The following is a 23,981-nucleotide window of genomic DNA, read 5'->3' on the forward strand; positions in this document are numbered from 1 at the left end:
AGGCTAGTTTCAATGCTAGCTATTCAGACATACTCATTATACACATTGGCTCCAATGACACTAAGATGAGGCAATCTGAAATTACAAAGAAAAACATAACTGGGACTTTTAATGTCAATAGAAAAGAGCTCAACATCGAGTGATTATCTCTGGTCACCTGCCTGTGAAAAGCAATTATGAGCAATACAGCTTCCTGGTACCCCAGCACCTCCAAAACCCTCAAATCTCAGCATCCCAGATCATGCTGGACAGGTTACTTCTCGACCTCCATCCCAGATCACACCTCACTCCTACCCAATTCTCCAAAGTGGGCTGGCTCAGGGTATCGGACAGAGTAAAACACCTTGCACTGAGCCTAGTCTATAAAATTCGCTACACCTCCCTGATACCGAAGTACATGTCAAACTACTTCTATAACGTAAATGACCGCCAAAACCACAACACCAGGGGGAGCTCCACAAACCACGTTAAACCCAGATTCCGATCCAACAAAGGGCTTAATTCATTCTCCTTCGATGCCACATCAATATGGAATACACTCCTAACAGGTGTAAAAGAAAGTGCATCTCTACCCTCCTTCAAAACCGCACTAAAAGAACACCTCCTGGCAACTGCAACCCTAGACTACCACCCTCTCCCCACTACATCCCACCTCCCCGGATTGTAAATAATCAAATGTATATACTTGTTATTATGCTTTCTGAACTCACTATGTTCACTGCTCGCTGTACTTATCCTACGAAGTCAGACCTACACTGTGTCAATGTTCATTTCTCAGATTTAATTGTTGATGACTGAAATGCTGGTATCTACCAAACCTAACCTAACCCCCACCACCCGCCCCCACCCCCCCGGTTTGTAAATAATGTAAATAATTCAATGTATAAACTCTGATGATTAACTTGTATGATGAATGTATTATGTTGATTGTATATATTTGTACCATGAATTGATTAACGTGGACCCCGACTAAAACAAGCTGAAAAACTTATTCGGGTGTTCCCATTTAGTGGTCAATTGTACGGATATGTACTGCACTGTGCAATCTACTAATAAAAGTTTCAATCTATCAATCAATAGTCTCGCTTTTAAGAGAACTCTCATGAAGGAATCAATAAACTACTATTTATCTATCTGAAAGGGGTGACAACATGATTTTTTTTTCGACATTTAACACACTCCCTTGTGGTCTACATAAAATATAATGATGGTTCTTTGGTCAACGTTTTTCAAAGCATGTTTCACAAACCATCTTTAAACCGTTTTTTAAACAGTCTCTTCAGGATGTGCGGTTTTGTGGGCGGTCTTATATACAGTACGTGCCTCGACTTTGACTGCGGCTTTTCACCATCAGGTGTAGTTGTAAGCGATTCCATATCGAGTCTACAGATATGTTAGAACTATGCACTTTTTGTATTAGAATTTGCAACAGCGGAGGGTGCATGTTCATGTACGAACCACTCTGCTCCACAACAAGAGCAGGGAGAAAAAAGAAGGAATTCAATAACTCCAACAATGTTAGCTTGATTGGTCACAGTGGTTTAAAACCAAATTACTTTTTCCGCTTAACGAGGCATCTCCTCTGAAATATACAAATTCACATGTAGCTTGTTCCTTTAAACGAGCGGAGGAGTTGTCCTAACCTATGATGCTAACCTTAACCTAAATAATAAGTATATATATTTTTAGATTTTTACTACAAAAAATGTAGTTATTCTACAGGTCTATCTGGCAATCATCTATTGCCCTAATGGGCCATATTCTGATTTTTAAGCAAATTCACAAATTGACCTGATAATTAATGCAGATAATATAATTATCTTAAAACAATTTTAATATTAACAGAAATACCCCGTAAGACCTTGGGAGCGTAGGCCTCCAGACTATAATCGATACTTGCTGTTTTTCAAAAAAAAAATACATTGCAACAATAATATTATAGATTTTATAAAACCAATGTAGTCGTTTGTATTAACTCCGATCACTACTTCATACTACCGTATTTCCTTGAATTGCCGCCGGGCGCTAATTAATTTAAAACCTCTTCTCACGCCTGCGCTTACCAAAGGCATGCGGTAAAAGTAAGCATGTGCTGATTATTTTAAAACCTCTTCTCACTCTGGCACTTACCAAAGGTATGCAGTAAACATGTGAGTGTGATGTAAGCTTGGACCTTAAATCCTACTGAATAGCTCTTAATCTTCTTCTCTTTATGCGATTTCAAATTAGCGGTATTGAAATCAGCCTCCTCCATTTTGAAAATGATGACAGGGGAAGTGTCACTCGTGACACTTCCCCTGTCATCAGGCAGTAATACTAAACATGCGCTAATTATTTTGGGAATCGAGTTTGACCCGGCAGTAATTCAAGGCAGGCGCATACTATATGCCCTGCAGCAATTCAAGGAAATACGGTATTTGAGGTTCCGACTCATTGCCATGTTCTGAGAATAACCATTGCTTCAGCAGCCGTAATATTAGTGCTGCTCCAACTGCGACTCTCTCTGGCCTACTGCCCTCGGTTATGGCATAATTTCCAAATTATATGAGCTCTATCAATGGCCGTACTGACGACTTTAATGCCATTGATAAAGTGACACTGTTAAAATGGAAAAAAAATAATCCCTTAGGAAACCAGGGCTCCTAAAGAATCATGTAGAAAAGTGGAAGGCAAATGGCGTGAAACCAAACAAGAGGTTTTCCATCTGGCATGGAGTGATAGTTTAAAAAGTTACAAACAGGCTCTTGCCTAAGCTAAAACTAAGTTTTACTTCAATCTCATCCGTCTAAATAAAACTGAACCAACATTTTTGCTTAACACAGTTGCATCCTTAACCCAAAAAGGACATTATTACTAACAGTAATAATATATACCGTTACACACACACACATATATATATATATATATATATATATATATATATATACATACACACACACACATACATACATACATACATATATATTAGGGCTGCGAATCTTTGGGTGTCCCACGACTCGATTCAATATCAATTCTTGGGGTCACGATTCGATTCAAAATGGATTTTTTTTTCAATTCCAAACGATTCTCGATTCCAAAACAATTTTTTCTCAATTTAAAAGGATTCTCTATTTATTCAATACATAGGATTTCTGCAGGATCTACCCCAGTCTGCTGACATGCAAGCAGAGTAGTATATTTTTGTAAAAAGCTTTTACAATTGTATAGGACAATGTTTTATCAACTGATTGCAATAATGTACATTTTAAACTATTAAACTAACCAAAAATACAACTTATTTTATCTTTGTGAAAATATTGGACAGTGTGTTGTCATGTTTATGAGATGCGATGCAAGTGTAAGCCACTGTGACATTATTGTTCTTTTATTTATTTTTATAAATGTCTAATGATGTCAATGAGGGTTTTATAATCACAGTTATGCTGAAATTATAACTAATATTGATACTGTTGTTGATAATATTGATTTTTGTTTCACTATTTTTGGTTTGTTCTGTGTCGTGTTTGTGTCTCCTCTCAATTGCTGTTTATTGCACACATATATATATACACACATATATATGCAAACACAAACATATACATATATATATATATATATATATATATATATATATACACGCACATACTATATACATGTGTGTATATACAAACGCTGTTTCCATATGAGTTGGGAAATTGTGTTAGATGTAAATATAAACGGAATACAATGATTTGCAAATCCTTTTCAACCCATATTCAATTGAATGCACTACAAAGACAAGATATTTGATGTTCAAACTCAAACTTTTTTTTTTTTTTCAAATAATTAACTTAGAATTTCATGGCTGCAACACGTGCCAAAGTAGTTGGGAAAGGGCATGTTCACCACTGTGTTACATCACCTTTTCTTTTAACAACACTCAATAAATGTTTGGGAACTGAGGAAACTAATTGTTGAAGCTTTGAAAGTGGAATTCTTTCCCATTCTTGTTTTATGTAGAGCTTCAGTCGTTCAACAGTCCGGGGTGTCCTCTGTTGTATTTTACTTTTCATAATCAGCCACAATTTTTTGATGGGAAACAGGTCTGGCCTGCAGGCGGGCCAGGAAAGTACCCGCACTCGTTTTTTTTTACGAAGCCACGCTGTTGTAACACTTGTCTTGCTGAAATAAGCAGGGGTGTCCATGATAACGTTGCTTGGATGACAACATATGTTGCTCCAAAACCTGTATGGACCTTTCAGCATTAAGGTGCCTTCACAGATGTGTAAGTTACCCATGCCTTTGGCGCTAATACACCCCCGTACCATCAGCGATGCTGGCTTTTGAACTTTGCGCCTATAACAATCTGAATGGATATTTTCTTCTTTGTTCTGGAGGACACAACATCCTCTATTTCCAAATATAATTTGAAATGTGGACTCGTCAGACCACAGAACACCTTTCCACTTTGCATCAGTCCATCTTAGGTGAGCTCGGGCCCAGCCAAGCCGGCGGGGTTTCAGGATGTTGTTGATAAATGGGTTTGGCTTTGCATAGTAGACTTTTAACTTGCACTTATAGATGTACCGACCAACTATAGTTACTGACAGTGGTTTTATGAAGTGTTCCTGAGCCCATGTGGTGATATCCTTTACACACTGATGTCGATTTTTGATGCAGTACCGCCTGAGGGATCAAAAGTCCGTAATATCATGGCTTACGTGCAGTGATTTCTCCAGATTCTCTGAAATTTTTGATGATTTTACGGTAAAATCCCTAAATTCCTTGCAACAACTTGTTGACAAATGTTGTTCTAAAACTGTTCGACAATTTGCTTACAAAGTGGTGACCCTCACCCCATCCTTGTTTGTGAATTACTTAGCATTTCATGGAAACTGCTTTTATACCCAATCATGGCACCCAACTGTTCCCACTTAGCCTGCACACCTATGGGATGTTCCATATAAGTGTTTGATGAGCATTCCTTAACTTTATCAGTATTTATTGCCACCTTTCCCAACTTCTTTGTCACATGTTGCTGGCATCAAATTCTAAAGTTGATGATTATTTGCAAAAAAAAAAAAAGTTTATCAGTTTGAACATCAAATATGTTGTCTTTGTAGCATATTCAACTGAATATGGGTTGAAAAGAATTTCCAATTTATTGTATTCTGTTATATTTACATCTAACACAATTTACCAACTCATATGGAAACAGGGTTTGTATATACACATATATATATATACACACACATATCTATAAATATATATATAAATATACACATATATATACACACATATATATATATATACACATAAATACACACATATATATATAAGTATACATATATACAATATATATATATATATATACACACACACATATATATATATATATATATATATATATATATATATATATATATATATACACATATATATATATATTTATATATACATACAGAATTTGACGGGGGCAGAAAGCGGACTGCATGCAAAGTAACTATATATAATATATATATACATATATATATATGTATCCATCCATTTTCTACCGCTCATTCCCTTTTTCTTGGGGTCGCGGGGGGCGTTGGCGCCAAGCTCAGCTACAATCGGGCCAACATCGCAGGGCCAACACAGATAGACATATATATATATATATATATATATATATATATATATATATATATATATATATTTTATTATTTTTTATTTTAATTTTTTTAAGCCCAATGCAGCCCTCCCATTGAAAAAGTTTGGACACCCTTTGTTTAGTTAGAAAATGGATGGATGGATGGGTTTAGTTAGTGCGCACTATTGACTTTGTTTTGCTCCAACATTAGTATGCAATAAAATTAAATAATGAATTTGTCAATATTATGTTGATATTGTTACACTGTCAATAGCACTCACCAAAAATAAATTTAACATTCAGTCATTACATGTGATTAGTATCGGCCAATTTCACTCGCGGATGATCGCTATCAGCATAAATCAGGGAGCATAGAACACTAATCATAACATCCCTATCTCTAACTCTAAATGTCTTTAAATGGGACTGTCAAAATTTAAGTGAAACCTTTAGTAAAGTGTAATCCTGTGGAAAGAAACTTTATAATACTTGTATTCCAAATGAAAAGATTGATCTTGAATACTGCTTAAAAATAACCCCGTGATAAATGAATCTGCCTGACCCTGTCTCCAAAAAGAATCAAAATCAAGAATCGTCAAGAACCGTAATTGATACAACCCAAATTTAAACGATGCCCAACCCTACACATAATTATGTTAAAAACAACACAAATAGAACATATTTAAAGGGGAACTGTACTGTTTTGGGAATGTTGCCATCATTTACAATCCCTATTTAAGATAAGAAAACGTGTCTTTCTTTTTTAAGCATTATATTTTGTAATATGCAGCAAATACAAGGTGGCTAACAATGCAGTTAATGGGAGTAATCTATTGCGCCCATAAAGTACACCCAAAAAACCCAACAAAACCCCTTTTATATGTCATGGTAAATGGGTTGTAAGTGTATAGCACTTTTCTACTCCTTATTAAAGGAGCCCAAAGCGCTTTGACAGTATTCCACATTCGCCCATTCACACACACAATCACACACTGACGGCAGGAGCTGCCATGCAAGGCGCTCACCAGGAGCAAGGGTGAAGTGTCTTGCCCAAGTACACAACGGACGTGACTAGGATGGTAGAAGGTGGGGATTGAACCAATAACCCTCTACCAACTTCGCCACGCCGTCATGAAAAGCAAGTTAACCAAGTATAAGCAATATAGTTGTTATAAGCGCTAACATCGAGGAACTACTTTTAGCAGATCACAGAGAGCTAAATAGCTTATGCAGCTAACGACACACTGAGCCGGTGAGCTGCTGCATTGGCTTTGAGTTGGTCAAAGCTAATTTTATATCATAAATCATGCCTCTCACTTGTATAGACAAAGATTGTGGCCATAAACCAAAAATTTGGTCAAAAATTTTTCTGATTTGTCTGTAAAATTATTCTTAAAATGAATATATAATTATTACATGCCATAAGTAGATATGTTATGTAGTAACACACATTCATAATTTATGAATGTGTGTTACTACATAACATATCAACTTACAGCGAGTATATAATACGCTGATTGTGGTTTTTGGATGTGTATAGAGCGCTTTATAGGCAGAACAGAGTGAATGCCATTACATTCACCGTTAGTGGACTTTTGCTAGCATTTATTTACAAGTTAGAATGCATAAGAAAGATAAATGTGTGCTTGTCTCAATTGTGAACGACGGCCATAATTCCCAAAAAAGTGTGGTTACCCTAAAAAGGTAAAATATTGTGAAATAATATAGATCAGCACAAGTAAACATATTTTAAGGGGGAACTGCACTTTTTGGGGGGAATGTTACTTACTGTTCACAATCATGAGAGACATGGGTGGGGAGGGTTGGAGTATTTTGAAGATGGTAAAAAAAGCTTGGAATATGTGGCAAATAGGAGTCACCATTTTATATACACGCTGTAAGTCCATATAATTTAGTAACAAACACGTTCATAGCAATATGGACCATTCTAACGTATTTTGTTAATTTTGGTTCCCTCCGGGTACTCCGGCTTCCTCCCACCTCCAAAGACATGCACCTGGGGATAGGTTGATTGGCAACACTAAATGGTCCCTAGTATGTGAATGTGAGTATGAATGTTGTGTTTCTGTCTGTGTTGGCCCTGCGATGAGATAGCGACTTGTCCAGGGTGTACCCCGCCTTCCGCCCGATTGTAGCTGAGATTGGCACCAGCGCCCCCCGCGACCCCAAAGGGAATAAGCGGTAGAAATGGATGGATGGATGTTAATTTTAATCATCCCTAGCGAGTTGGAACAAACAAGCAACTGTCGATCGAGTGAGTTACACTTTATATGGATTATGGATCAATATTTTACAGATATTGTAATATGACTGTTGATGTTTTTCAGACTGGTGTATTAACGCAGGGTGTTGTGAATTACAAACTCAACCGTGTTTCGTGCAGAAGCTAGGTTATCTCTTGCCGTAGTTAGCTTTCACGGGTAAAACTGTTGCACGCCAATGTGTTAGTACACTAGAAAAGTAGTTCCTCGATATTCGTCCGTACAATACAATGTCACTACAGTTTGGTTATTATACGGGTTACGCAATGTAAATGAAGTATTGTTAATGATTTTTTAATGTATTTTCAAAGTGATTCAGTAGGAGAATTGATTAATACCAATAACTGCACTGCTGGCAACCAATAATTCAAAAAAATGCAGTTCCCCTTTAAGGAATTACTTTAGAGAATAACTTCTATACTGACAAATTAAACAAAACAGCTCTTGAATAACTAACCTTGTGTCTTGGATCTTTTAAGTTGAACATAATAGTTCTGTACTTATTCATGTATTTGCTGTCTGTATTACGAAAAATGTCGAACATCTCCGTCTCAATGCTTGCAACAAGCTTTGCAGCATCACTTTCACACATTTCCAAATCTTCACAGTCACAAACCCTTGACAAACAAAAACAAAGGAAGTCAATTTAAATTGATTTTTTTACATGTTTCTCTGCAGGTGTATATTTATTCACGAAAATCTCAATCTTAAAGGCCTACTGAAACACACTACTACCGACCACGCAGTTTGATAGTTTGTATATCAATGATGAAATCTTGACATTGCAACACATGCCAATACAGCCGGTTTAGCTTACTAAATTGCAATTTTAAATTTCCCGCAAAGTATCCTGTTGAAAACGTCGTGGAATGATGACGCGTATGATGAAGCATGCGCGTGACGTCACCGCTTGTAGCGGACATGTTCTTCCAGTACAGATCACGGCTAAAAGTAGTCTGCTTTAATCGCATAATTACACAGTATTGTGGACATCTGTGTTGCTGAATCTTTGGCATTTTTTGTTCAATTAATAATGGAAACTACAAAAAAGAAAGATGTTGGTGGAAAGCGGTGTATTGCAGCCGACTGTTGCAAAACAAACACAGCCGGAGTTTGTTTATATTCCCTAAAGATGACGGTAAAGCTTTAATATGGAACAGAGCGGTCAATCGAACATGGTTCTCTACCACATGTCAACCGGCAGGTTTCGGTGACAAAATTTGGGTAATAAGTCGGCTCTTACCGTAGACATGAGCGGAGCTTGTGTCGTTCCTCCTGCAGCTGTCAAAGAGGCAGCAGCGACTCTCTTGGCTCCTCCGTGGCTTCCCTCAGAGACACTGGCGGTCACCACACCCCTCCGACTTTCAGGTATGACTATATAATCTCACTAAAACACTAGTAACACAATAAGCAGATAAGGGATTTTCCAGAATTACCCTAGTAACTGTGTCTAATAACATCTGAATCGCTCCCAATGCCCTCGTCTTTTTTCTTCTAGTCCTTCACTCTCACTATCCTCATCCACGAATCTTTCATCCTCGCTCAAATTAATGAGGAAATTGTCGCTTTCTTGGTCCGAATCCCTCTAACTGCTGGTGGCCATGATTGTAAACAATGTGCGGATGTGAGGCGCTCTACAACCCGTGACGTCACGCGCACATTGTCTGCTGCTTTTGGTACAGGCAAGGCTTTTTTATTAGCGACCAAAGGTTGCAAACTTTATCGTCGATGTTCTCTACTAAAGCCTTTCAGCGAAAATATGGCAATATCGCGAAAGGATCAAGTATGACACATAGAATGGACCTGCTATCCCCGTTTAAATAAGAAAAATCTAATTTCAGTAGGCCTTTAACAACATGCATGAAAAATATACATAAGTCTTACCTTTTAAGCAAGATGCTCGTGAGGGAGCGCTGGATGCTCTGTCTGACCTGGTTATTTGGCTGAGAGGGTCTGGAGGAGGGAGCGCTTGGTGCAGGTGGTACAGGAAGATTTCGACTCTCATTCAGTAGGGTGGGGGCCATAGGCTTAAGGCTTGGGTTTGCCATTTGCCTACTTGACAAAGGTTTAAGTCCAGATTGCTTCTTAGGTATTATGTATGTTGTAGAGTTCAAAACACCCCCTTTTTCACATTTTTTCGATCCTGATGTGTTTGGAGATGATGTGGGGGGAGCCAGACCTAATTTTTCATTAGGCATTATTGAGGGGACTGATTTTTCAGTTTCTACTGAAACATCACTTTTTATGGAATCCTTTGTGGTGGAATTTGAGTCACTTTGAGGTAGACCTTGTTCGATGATAGGTTGTTGTGAGGAAGATGCATCTGTAGTTGGGTCCTCTGGGTTTTGTTTTGGAGGGGATTGAGTTTCAGTTTGTTTAAACCCCTTTGTAACTGTCAGGAAAAAAGAACAGCAGGAAATTGTGTGACCAATAATGTGAAAATGTCACGTGTGCTAATAAACTGAATATATTTAAAATCACAAAATTAAATAACCATCAATAAATGCTGCATCTGTCCATTTTAGAATCCAGGGAATGAGAGAAAATTTGGATTTTGAAGATTGTGTGTGTGGGGATGTGTCAGCAGGTTTGAGGAAGGTACTGGTCTTGTGGGCCTATATTATAGGTGTGGTTGTGTTGTATGTATACAGGAAGTATTTAAAGGATGTGAATTCACCTGTGCAAGTGACAGAATAGGACAGGGGATAAGATTTCTATTTTTGTTGACCACTGTGTTTTTGATAAATACACACAAAAAAAGCCTGGACCTAAGTGTCTTTGTACACCAAATCACGTTTTAGAAACTCCAAATATTCACTTTCATCCCTCAGCATCCAAAATGAACGGTTGGTCGCAACACCCAGCAAATCAGAAACAGAATTCCACGATTGGATAAGCTTCATGGCACCAAAGTCGGCATTTGGTTTGACACAAAAATATTCGAGGGACCGCTCCATTTGCGTTTAACACAACACAGCGGAAGAAGCAAGTCTTGGGTGTTACACACTTGACACTCCAGGATCGCAAAATACACTTTCACACAGGCACCATCCTCGACACTGTACAAAACTAGGATGGGAATGGGAAAAATACCCAGCTCCAAATCATATATAAATATATATATATATATATACAGTGGGGCAAAAAAGTATTTAGTCAGCCACCGATTGTGCAAGTTCTCCCACTTAAAATGATGACAGATGTCTGTAATTTTCATCATAGGTACACTTCAACTGTGAGAGACATAATTAGAAAAAAAAATCAAGGAATTCACATTGTAGGAATTTTAAATAATTTATTTGTAAATTATGGTGGAAAATAAGTATTCGGTCACTTCAAACAAGGAAGATCTATGGCTTTCACACACATGTAACTTCTTCTTTAAGAAGCTCTTCTGTCCTCCACTCGTTACCTGTATTAATGGAACCTGTTTAAACTCGTTATCTGTATAAAAGACACCTGTCCACAGCCTCAAACAGTCAGACTCCAAACTCCACTATGGCCAAGAACAAAGAGGGCCGAAATACCAGCTACTGTGTGTGCAAACATGGTAAAGACCTATAGTAATCGTTTGACCTCTGTTATTGCCCACAAAGGTCATATTACAAAGTATTGAGTAGAATTTTTGTTATTGACCAAATACTTATTTTCCACCATAATTTACAAATAAATTCTTAAAATTTCCTACAATGTGAATTCCTGTTTTTGGTTTTTTTTCACATTCTGTCTCTCACAGTTGAAGTGTACCTATGATGAAAATTACAGACCTCTGTCATCATTTTAAGTGGTGGCTGGCAAAAAAGTATTGCCCCACTGAGTATACAGGGGGGCAAAGAAGTATTTAGTCAGCCACCGATTGTGCAAGTTCTCCCACTTAAAATGATGACAGAGGTCTGTAATTTTCATCATAGGTACACTTCAACTGTGAGAGACAGAATGTGAAATTGTAGGAATTTTAAAGAATTTATTGTAAATTATGGTGGAAAATAAGTATTTGGTCAATAACAACATTTTAACTCAATACTTTGTAATATAACCTTTGTTGGCAATAACAGAGGTCAAACGATTACTATCGGTCTTTACCAAGTTTGCACACACAGTAGCTGGTATTTTGGCCCATTCCTCCATGCAGATCTTCTCGAGAGCAGTGATATTTTGCGGCTGTTGCCGAGCAACACGGACTTTCAACTTCCTCCACAGATTTTCTATGGGGTTGAGGTCTGGAGACTGGCTAGGCCACTCCAGGGCTTTAAAATGCTTCTTACGGAGCCACTCCTTCGTTGCCGGGCGGTGTGTTTGGGATCATTGTCATGCTGGAAGACCCAGCCACGTTTTATCTTCAAAGCTCTCACTGATGGAAGGAGGTTTTGGCTCAAAATCTCACGATATATGGCCCCATTCATTCTTTCCTTAACAAGGATCAGTCGTCCTGTCCCCTTAGCAGAAAACAGCCGCAAAGCATGATTTTTCCACCCCCATCCTTCACAGTAGGTGTAGTGTTCTTGGTATGCAACTCAGTATTCTTCTTCCTCCAAACACGAGTTGAGTTTATACCAAAAAGTACTATTTTGGTTTCATCTGACCACATGACATTCTCCCAATCCTCTGCTGTATCATCCATGTGCTCTCTGGTAAATTTCAAATGGGCCTGGACGTGCACTGGCTTAAGCAGGGGGACACGTCTGGCACTGCAGGATTTAATTCCCTGTCAGCGTAGTGTGTTACTGATGGTAACCTTTGTTACTTTGGTCCCAGCTCTCTGCAGGTCATTCACCAGGTTCCCCCGTGTGGTTCTGGGATTTTTGCTCACCGTTCTCATGATCATTTTGACCCCACGGGATGATATCTTACATGGAGCCCCAGATCGAGGGAGATTATCAGTGGTCTTGTATGTCTTCCATTTTCTGATAATTGCTCCCACAGTTGATTTTTTCACACCAAGCTGCTTGCCGATTGTAGATTCACTCTTCCCAGTCTGGTGCAGGTCTACAATTCTTTTCCTAGAGTCCTTCGACAGCTCTTTGGTCCTGGCCATAGTGGAGTTTGGAGACTGACTGTTTGATGCTGTGGACAGGTGTCTTTTATACAGATAATGAGTTCAAACAGGTTCCATTAATACAGGTAACGAGTGGAGGACAGAAGAGCTTCTTAAAGAAGAAGTTACAGGTCTGTGAGAGCCAGAGATCTTCCTTGTTTGAAGTGACCAAATACTTTCCACCATAATTTACAAATAAATTATTTAAAATTCCTACAATGTGAATTCTTAGATAATTTTTTCACATTCTGTCTCTCAGAGTTGAAGTGTACCTGCAGTTGTGATCAAAATTATTCAACCCCCACACAATTTTGGTGTTTTAGCAAGTTGGACATTTATTCCGTATTTTGTTTATAGTCATATCAAATAAAGATGCAATAAATAGACAAATGAAACTTGAATTACATTATATTTTGTAACATACCAAACAGTGTCATTTTTCTTAGAATCTCATTGACAAAATTATTCAACCCCTTGAAGATCATAACTCTTAAGAACATAATTTGAATAAGGTCTTTTCAATCAGGTGTTAAAAACACCTGTAGATGTGATTAGAACCATAACGAGCAACAATTAAACTGATTGAAAAAGATTGACGCTCAGCTTGTTGTAGATGGTCAATGGTGTATTTGCAACATGGTGAAGTCCAGGGAGTGGTCAAAGAAGTCAAGAGAAGAGGTAATTTCTCTTTATAAGAAAGGATATGGATATGAGAAAATAGCCAAGACATTACACATTCCAGGAAACACAGTTGGGAGCATAATTCGTACGTTTAAAGCTAAAGGCACAGTGGAAACACTACCTGGGTGTGGTAGAAAGAGGATGCTGTGTGCAACTGCTGTCCGGTATTTGAAGCGTATGGTGGTGAAAAACCCCCGGGTAACAGCTGAGGAACTACAACAGGACATTGCAGAGGGGGGACGCAGGTTTCGTCCCAGACAATAAGGCGCGCACTACGAGATGAAGGCCTCTATGCCAGAACTCCCAGGCGCACCCGACTTCTGACTACCAGGCACAAGTAAAATAGCCTCCACTATGCCAAAAATCATCTGGACAAACCCCAAAGGTTTTGGGAAACTGTTCTATGGCGTGATGAGACAAAACTGGAACTCTTTGGGCCTATGAATCAATGTTATGGCTGGAGGGAAAAAAATGAAGCTTACAAAGAGAAGAACACCTCGCCTACGGTTAAGCATGGTGGGGGGTCAATCATGCTCTGGGGCTGTATCTCTGCCTCAGGTACTGGGAATCTCCAGCGCGTTCAAGGCATTATGAATTATATTTCCTACCAGGATATAGTAGCTGCAAATGTCATGAAGTCAGTGACGAAGTTGAGGCTTGGGAGACGTTGGACCTTCCAATAGGACAACGATCCCAAGAATACCTCCAAATCAACATCAGAGTGGTTGCAGAAGAAGGGCTGGAAGACTCTGGAGTGGCCTTTACAGTTGCCAGGCCTAAATCCTATAGAAAACCTGTGGTGGGACTAGAATAAGGCAGTTGCAGCATGCAAGCCCAAGAATATGAATGAACTGGAGGCCTTTGCCCAAGAGAAATGGGCTAAAATACCTGTAGATGGTTGCAAGAAGCTTGTGTCCGGTTATGTATCACGTTTGAAGGACGTAATTACTGCCAAAGGGTGTTCTACTAAGTACTAAAGATGCATGTAGCTAGGGGGTTGAATAATTTTGTCAATGAGATATTAAGAAAAATGTCCTTTTTTGGTATTTTGTAAAATGCAGTGTTACAATTCAAGTTGCATTTGTCTATTTGACACATCTTTATTTGATATGACTTTAAACAAAATACGGAATTAATGTCCTACCTGCTAAAACACCAAAATTGTGTGGGGGTTGAATAATTTTGATCACAACTGTATGATGAAAATTACAGACCTCTGTCATCATTTTAAGTGGGAGAACTTTCACAATTGGTGGCTGACCGAATACTTTTTTGCCCCACTGTATATATATATATATATATATATATATATACACACTGTATATATATTTTTTTAATAAAACAAGTTAAACAAAGTGGATATATTATGAAAAACCAATTTTTTTTTAGCTATTTGTGCCTGTTTTGTTGTATTTGGGATCTGTAAGTCCCAGAAATTTGAAATATAACCATAAAAACATGAAGTTATTTATTAAACAATCTTGCCTTCCTACATACTTCCCCCAAAGGAGCAGTTTGGAGGAACATCCTTCTGTGACGTTTTTCCAACATGTGATGTCAGTGGCTATCGCCATACATTTTAGAGAGTTACCTGAATAGCTTCACGCGAGTCCGCTTATTGTAATCAGTAAGCTCCTTTTTCCCTATCCCTTGTTGTGTTGTGTATTTAACAATATATATCGTAATACGACATAATTCTCGATTGTATCGAAACTGTAAAATCTAGGCTGCAACAGAAGGGACTGCAACAGCTGTTGCTTTGTAACATTTTTACATTACTGTATAAACCTTTACAGCTACAGCTGGCAGAGCAATGATGCAACCAACCTAGCAGTCTATTACTAGTAGAGACGGAAATCATAATGGTAGCTAAACCAACAAAAATCAAAGAGGAATTGGTACAAAAATAAGGGAAGCCTTTGTTTGGCTTTTGTTTGGATTTAAAACGTCAGACATCGACCAGCAGGCTAATCTGCCAAAACATGTCGCCAACGAGTCATTCCTCGCTATTTTAACACGTCCATTCTTTTTCATCACTATAAGATACGGCATTCGGAACAAAACAGAGACAGTGTTAAAATGCAACATAATACTAATGCAACTTCAAATCCATGAAGTGATGAAAATAAATTACACCTAACAATGCAGACAGAGAGTTGTTGTCCAAAGCACCATTTTGACAAACACTCATGCAGCATTTAAAGATAAGATTTCTAAATGAATGTGTACATATTATCCTATTACACACTCTTGAAAAAGGAAACAAAAGTTATTTTTAACTGTCTCGTCTTATATTTTTAAAAAGTGTATTATGTGAATGGATAAATGTAAATCAAGAAACATGCTATATATCGGTGTATATATTGTTATTGGTATATCAAAATATATATATGGAGATATTGTTGCGAGGCACAAAATGTTCTCATCACCAGATTGGGGATTGGTGGCTAGGTCTGTTGTGACCAGTTGTAAGGGCACACACTTCCGTGGGAAAAGGGTTGTTTTTGTTGTGGAAAGAAGTCTGATAATGAACTTAACAACTCAGAACTACTGCTCTCTCGCCTCATTATTTCGACTCCCACGTTGGTAACCTCAACGTTTCTCGGACATGTTTAACGCTGCTGGTCTTGTCATGCCTAACAGCGTGGCGCCATTACAACAGCCAGTAGCGGCTCCTGCCGTTTTCGCTGCAACAGTGAAACTCCCAGAGTTCTGGCAGCACGAACCTGAACCCTAGTTCCAGCATGTGGAAGTCCAGTTTCAACTTTGGGGGATTGTAGCAGAAGAGACACGGTACTACCATGTTGTCGCTGCTCTGGACGCTCAAATGACACGGAGAGTTATGGCCGTGCTGAGGGATCCTACGGCAGCAGACAAGTACGGTGCATTAACAACTTTTTTGCTACAGCTGTACCAGCTGTCCGACGCCGAGCGAGCTGACCGCTTCTTGTCTCTCAACAGTCTGGGAGACAGAAAGCCTACCGAGCTAATGATGAATATGCTCGCATTGCTTGGTTCCTGTGATGCATCGTTCCTGTTTGTGCAGCTGTTTGTCAGTCAGCTACTGCCCCCGGGTTGCACGGCACTCACCAACTTGCCGTTTGTCACCACGAAAGATTACCGAAGTTTGGCTGAGGCGGCGGGCAGGATTCTTCCAGCTGCTCGCCTGCTCAACGTTCAGGCCCTGCTGCCTGCACCGACCTGGAATGCGCCTGAGGAGCTCGATGGCTGTCCCCATGCATCACTGTTTGCCTCGTTTACGTATGCCCAAAGACCTCCTGGCGGCACTAATTGTTCTCATAAACAGATTGGGGATTGGTGGATAGGTTGGATGTGACCAGATATAAGGGTACACACTTACGGGGGAAAGGGGTTGTTGTTGTTGTGGAAAGATGTCTGATAAACTCACCGGCTCATAACTACTGTTCTCTCGCCTCAAACAATATATATTTTTGTCCATATCGCACAGCACAACTTTTATCATATGTTAGTAGAGTAGTCATTGTCCAGCTTGTAGAGCAGCATTATTGTCTAAATAACTGGCAACATAAGTGAGTACCGAGATAATTGTGTTTTGACTTCAGTCAAGCATTGTAGTGGTAGTGTCCTGGTCTGGGTCTGTTTGAGTGCTATGGACACTGGGTAGTTGCAGTTCATTAAAAAAAAAACCTGAAGATTTCTGTGAAATTCTGAACGAAACCATGATGGACCTTTGGAAAATGGGCTGAATGGCAGGTTTCCAGCATTACATCATCCTGAAACACACCTCCAAGGTGACATTTGCCTTGCTGAGGAAGCTGAAGGGATCAGAGAAGCCAAGTATGTTTCCGGACCTTAAACAAACTGAGCCCAGGTGCGGCATTTTTAAGCTGACAGATTGTCAGTTATCCACAATCCACCAGCTCCGTGATATCATCAATAGAGGCAGTGGTAGATGATAATGGTGCCCACACTAAATTTTGACACTTTTGTAGGCAGTAAATATATACCGCTCTACAGGTTGCATACTAACTAAGTTATCTGTGGGGATGGAATAAGTGACTAAAAGGGCTTCCCTCTACAACTTAAAAAAAAAGTGGTCAAACTTGTACTTTTGTGTTTAGATTTCATTGACTAAATATGTGCAATAATGTGTTCAACTTGAAGGTGAGTGTCTATTGACTCCAACAGTGGAGCATAGAGTGGAGTGTTCCACTGCAGCCAAACTAAACAGTAATAAGATAAATGAAGTGGATAGAAAGCACGCATGGCCTCAGCTTGCCTTCAGCATGGTGGGTTAATCAGGCTGGGTTTCCGCATGACAATGGGTTAATCTTTCTGAGGCTTTCTTTCTCTTTGATTGACAGCAATATGAGCGAATCAGCGAAATACAAAGCACTGCCAGATAATTGTTCAAGTTTCATTCTTTTTATATTGTTCTAAGTTGATATGGAGAATTTAACAATACTCAATAAGTGACGTTTTCTTTATGAACTCTCTTTTTCGATATTTTGTATCCATTTTTGGAGACTACTGTTTAGGGAGTAGCTGGAAAAGATTTCCCCTACTTGAAAGACCAGCAGCTGCTAATGAATGAAATGTAAGGTAAACTCACATTTTGAAAATGAGCTAGTTTGAATATGTCAGACGATAGTACAGTAGAAGAAAGACTGCAACTTGCAGACACTGGACAGAAAGAGAGGCTGCAAGAGGTGAGAGTCGCAGCAACTTTGGTTGCATTTGTTTTACAAACTATGTACAAATTGCACAAATTCATCCGATCTGTAAAAAATAGATGGGAAGTCAAATGCTTCATATTACAACCCCTGACAAAAATGACTTGATTTCCAGTCTTGGTGCATTCAGTTGTTGAAATTTGTAGAAAAAAATCTGATAACAGACATGACACAAAACTATAGTCTTTTCAAATGGCAACTTTCTGGTTTAAAAAAAACACAAAAATAAATCAAGAATATATAATTGTGGTAGTCAGTAACACATTATTTTTTAGATAAAACAGGGTGAAAATTATGGAATCATGAAAAACAAAAACACACTACAACACTGTAGTACTTTGTTGCACCACCTATGGCTTTCATAAAAGATTGCAGTCTCTGAGGCATGGACTTACCGTGTGACCCACAGTACTCTTCATAAATCTTACTCCAACTTTCTCTGATTGCTGGTGTCAGATGAACTTTGCAGGTTGGAGTCTTGTCATGGACCTTTTGCTTCAATTTCCACCACAGATTTTCAATTAGATTCAAATCCAGACTATTAACAGGCCAAGACATTGACTTTATATATATATATATATATATTTAAGGAAAACTTAAGTTTTTGCTTCACAGCAAGAATCATCATCTAGAAAAAGATCATGTCATCATCTTCAAACATCTTTTCGATTGATGGAATGTGAAGTGTTCAAAGTGTCAATGTAAGCTTGCGCATTTTGATGTAATGACAGCCATTTCCCCAGGGCCATTACCTGACAGTCATCTTGATACATTTCATTGGAACAGCACCAAACAAAAGTTCCAGCATCATCATTTTGCCCAATGCAGATTCAGTATTCATCACTGAATGGGACTTCCATCCAGTCATCTATATTCCAACTTTGCTTTTCTTAGCCCTCTGGAACATTTCTGTTTAGTTGTTAATTAAGGCTTTTGTTTAGCCTTTCTGTATACCACTTCCTTTTGATAGTTACTTACAGTTCAGTCACAGATGGGGACTCCAGTTTCCGTCCATCTGTTCTGTCTTTTGTTTTGCTGTGGATTTTCTGTTTTAAGAAGACATGTTGCTTTATGTTTCCTGTCTTGACGGTTTAATGTTTTTCTTGGTCAAGTGTGCTTGCCTTTTACAACCTTTCCATGTTGTTTGTACTTGATCCAGATTTTAGACAATGCTGACTGTAAACAATGAACATCTTTTGCAACAATGCATGATTATGTTCCTTTTTAAATACGTTTGATAATAATTTCCTTTGTTTCAATTGACATCTCTCGTGTTGGAGTCATGAATAATATCAATCCAACTTGTGCAACAGCTCTCCAAGGTGTGAACACTCCTTTTCAACTGCAGACTAATAAATAATTTAATCTGATCCAGGTGTTAGTTTTGGAAATTTTAGTGTGATTCCATACTTTTTTCCTCAGAATCAATTGACTCCATAATTATTTTACTTGTCTTGATCTAAAAATGAAACTTTAATTAACACAATTCATATTCCAGTTTTTTTACTGTTACATAAAGCCATAAAGTTGCCATTTGAAATGACTATAGTTTGGTTTCATGTCTAATATTTGCTTTTGTTTTAAAAAATTCAACAACCGAATCAACATCCTCCAAGGCTGGTAATTCCATATTTTCCAGGAGTGGCATGTGTTGCATTATACAGAAAATAAAATAATTTCAAAACCAGCAGATGGAACATGTTGAAGTAAAAGGTAAATTAATCCCTCAATAATTTAATGGGCATTTTTACATGATAGTGCTGCACGAAATGCCTGATTTCACAATAGCATTTTTAAAAAGGTGCAACAAAAAGTGCGATTGTGTAAAGCTTTTTTGTTTTATTTCAATATCCTTATAATCTTTATTTAAATGTCTTATTTGACGTGTTCTCTGTAGCCTCGACTCCAAAAAGCACAGAATTTTCAGCAAATCAAACAGAGTATTAGTTATTTTTACACAGGCATGTGCATTGTTTTTAAAAAAAGTATTGACGTTTCAATAGTTTAGGCATTTTAGGCCGCGACAATTTTTTAAAAAAGCCCAATAAATACAGGGGGAATTGTATTAAACGTTATTTAGGAACACTTTACAAAATACTATACAGCAGTCCAGATTCATCTTCTGATAAGCTTAGACTAATGCAATCACAGTGTTCATTTCATTATCATCGCCATCCAGAGAGAATGATTTTGCAAACCTCAAATTTGGCTGTTTTTGTGCAACCACTGAACTATAACTTAGCTTCATTACAACTACCTGGAATTTCTAGTATGGTATTATAACCAAGTATGCTTCCGTCATGAACCTTTTTGGAACTCACAAAATTCCACTTTAAATGGCCAAACTGACTTGATTACTCAAGTCTTTATTTTGAGTTGGATCTCATCAAAATAACCATCCCGTTGATCACGATTGACCAGTTGATCTTTGGTACTTTTCTAGTTCATCCCAAAAATGTTTGGCATCAAGGCACACATATTAATAACCCTTGAACACGTCTGTTCATCTGGCCACTCTCTAGACATGCACTCCCCTCAAGCGCAACCCCCGAAACCCCGACAATAAACCAATGCCAAAGCACCAGTACGGAGCACACTGTGTTGATGTGCACATTAAAAAAAATTATGTTGCGGCGACCTGGATGGTTTTTAATGGGTTTCTGGCCAAATGCAGAAACCAAATTTACCCAAAAAAAAAAGCAAACATGACAAATACAAGACTAAGGGTACAAAGAGAAAAAGCCTGAATGTTGACACCAACAACCAATAAAAACAAAGGTTTGCATCACTTTTTTAAGCTATTCCACTAAATGAATAAGCGGTACAAAATGGATGGATGGATGGACAAATATCACGTTAGGGGGTAAGTGATAAGAGCGTTTCTTGGTTCATGGCTGGGATCAGGGATCTTAGGCTTGAAAAATTGGTAACCAATGCTTTACAATGTCTTAACCATGACCCATGTTGGGTCGCAAGTGCCCAACATGGACCAAACAAAAAAGATTGTTTATCAGCTGTGGTCAAAGCGTTACTCTGTTGCAATACACTTTTCCGCCACTTGTGGCAGTAATGACATTATCAAACAAACAGAAGAACTCCGAGAAGTTTCTTAAGTACACTACATCAATTATGACTAAAGTGGTGAAGCTGTATTTTCATTTGCATTTTAATCTTAACAGCAATTGTAAGTGTTCAACGTCATTATAAGTCAAGAGTTTATCCCCATACTACCATATTTAAAGAAGTGGAGATTGCCATGTTAAAATAGCAACTAACTAGCCTCGCGCACATGCCATCAATGACTGTGTGAGCTTGAAAGAGGTCAGTATGAAAATGTATTGGCCATGACAGGCAAAATGAAATGACACGTCGGGCCAAATTGGGCCCACTTTGATTGATTGATTGATGATGATCACTTTGGGCATAACTAATCTACAGTGAACTGAAAGGTTACCCCCTCTGTAGCATTCATTTTCAATTACAGATAGATTATTAAAACAAATAATTGAAAATCATGATTCAGGTATGTGTTTTATTTTTTTTTCAAAGGGCAGGCATTTGTCCACGGGAATATGGTGAAACTGCTGATGGCGTGTTTAACGGAGAAGCAGCTCAGAAGGGACACCGTAGAAGTCTATTGGCTGACCATCATTTATAAAGCTCTTTTAGGTTTAATGCCTCCATACTGGTGTACTTTGTTACAAAGAAAAACGGCTCTTATGCATTACGTTCTAACAATTTGTATGTTTTAACTGTTCCCCATGTACGGATTGAATTTGGCAGAAGAGCTTTTGGCATTGCTGCCCCTATGGCATGGAATGCATTGCAGACGAAACTGAAACTCACTGAACTTTCCATTTGGAGACTTCCGTTCTGTCCTGAGGGACAGAGAGCAAGAGACATTTGCTCAGTGCCTGTGTATTTAACAGGTGTAAATCTTTATTGTTTTACAGTTCTCTTTTATGTATTTTAAAATGTGTGTCTTAATGTATTACTTTTTTGAAAGTGCTCTGTGACGTGCTGTTGACCTCTTGGCCAGGTCACCCTTGTGAAAGAGATCTAGATCTCAATGGGTTTTTTATCTGGTTAAATAAAGGTTCTATCTACTCTCAAAAACAAATGTTGTACACTATCATTATATTACTTAAAAAAAACTACTGTAGTTGTTAGTACTATATTATATTGTATTTTTTTTAATGTAAAAATATCTTCACGGTAATTTGTCTTATTTCAAAGCATGTTATATGCTAAAATGGTGGTGTTTTAGTGGTCCCTGCACATATTAGTTGAATTTAATCAATTTAAATGGGGAACACTGACATGAGATTCAAGTATTTTGGGTTAGGAGCTCCATCACAGGACCAATTAAACTTGCAAGCCTAAGTACAACGGTATGTTTAACTCATGAGACCCATAATGTCTAACATTACTTGCTTAATGTTGCATTTTTCAAACCAGTATTTAAAGCAAGACCACCACCACCACCACCAATCTTAAGGTACTATTAATTGTTCAACAGAACCGAAGTAATCTGGCATTCAAGGGTGTCACTCACCGCTGAATCAGGGAGTGTGTAAACACACAACAGTGTCAGAAAAGAACCAAAAAAATTTGCAGTCATGTTGTTGTTATGATACAATATACAGTACATGCTATGTTGTATGTAGCTAAACTTCCCCAAATTGCTATTGTAGCTGACAACACACAAAGCTAATGTGTGTGTTTGTTAAATAAGTATATGCTAATGGTGCATTCCATTTGTATTGAGAAGTCGGAATTTTCATGTTCCAATCGGAGTTTCAACTGGAACGCCCATTGAGGTCGGACTTTCGACAAGGGAAGCCGGCGCATTCTCGCCACCTCAAAGTTTGTTTCAAAGTTGGTTGCTCTGGATGTAAACAATAATATCAGCTTCTATAATATCACTTCAGATTAGTTTTTGTCACAGTAAATCAGCCATATATGATTTATTGTTATACGTTTATATATGCTAATTACATTACATTTATTTCATGTGATATATATGATGTACGTCGCTAGCAATAGTCTGTATTTCCTCTTTATCCACACTGTTTAAAGATTGCACAAAAAGTGCCTATTTTCCCATAAGTTGTTTGTATTCAGACAAGCGCAAAAATAGATTTTGTGGATGGCACCATCTTGATTTCCGACACTGTAACTGGAACGCTCACAACTCTGACGTCATTCATTCCTATTCCATTGTTTATAACACTTTGGAAAGTTAGCGTTCTACAGGCAGTCATGTAAATGTTGCAAGCAGCCCTTTATACCAGGTAATCAAGAGAAGCTGCGTTTTCTTTAACCCCATAAATAAATGCGCAAAACCGAGAAATCGCAGTAAGACAATAGTAATGGAAAAACCTATATTTAAGAAAAACCTCTCAAATACCTGAAACATATTTACCCTGTCATGAGGTTGTTTTTCAAATGTTTTGATATTAAAGTGTCGCAAAAGCATGATGGAATCACTTTTTCCGCATTTACAGGGCAACGATGCAGGACAGCTAGTACGGACTAATCTTTGCTTCCGATTGGTTGGCTGGGGAAAGCGAGGAGGCACCAGGCCTTCTCCCAGGTCCCTTCCCAGGAAGAGAGGCCGACCTGCAGGCTCGGAGACACCCTTTAATGGAAACACCTACGAGTCGCAAATGTACTTT

General features: G+C 38.3%; 1 protein-coding gene across 2 annotated transcripts in view; it reads right to left on the bottom strand.

The window, feature by feature from the left end:
- LOC133555088 (uncharacterized) overlaps positions 1-23,981 on the bottom strand; it is a 60,244-nt gene that overhangs the window by 12,345 nt on the left and 23,918 nt on the right. For both annotated transcript variants that reach the window (XM_061904560.1, XM_061904559.1), the window contains exons 7-8: positions 9,757-10,264; positions 8,330-8,489 (exon numbers count right to left, since the gene is read on the bottom strand). In XM_061904560.1, coding sequence (XP_061760544.1) covers positions 8,330-8,489; positions 9,757-10,264 — 668 coding nt within the window. The remainder of the gene's footprint in view (positions 1-8,329; positions 8,490-9,756; positions 10,265-23,981) is intronic.

This window comes from Nerophis ophidion, linkage group LG06 (genome assembly GCF_033978795.1).
Source record: "Nerophis ophidion isolate RoL-2023_Sa linkage group LG06, RoL_Noph_v1.0, whole genome shotgun sequence".
Classification (NCBI taxonomy): Eukaryota; Metazoa; Chordata; class Actinopteri; order Syngnathiformes; family Syngnathidae; genus Nerophis; species Nerophis ophidion.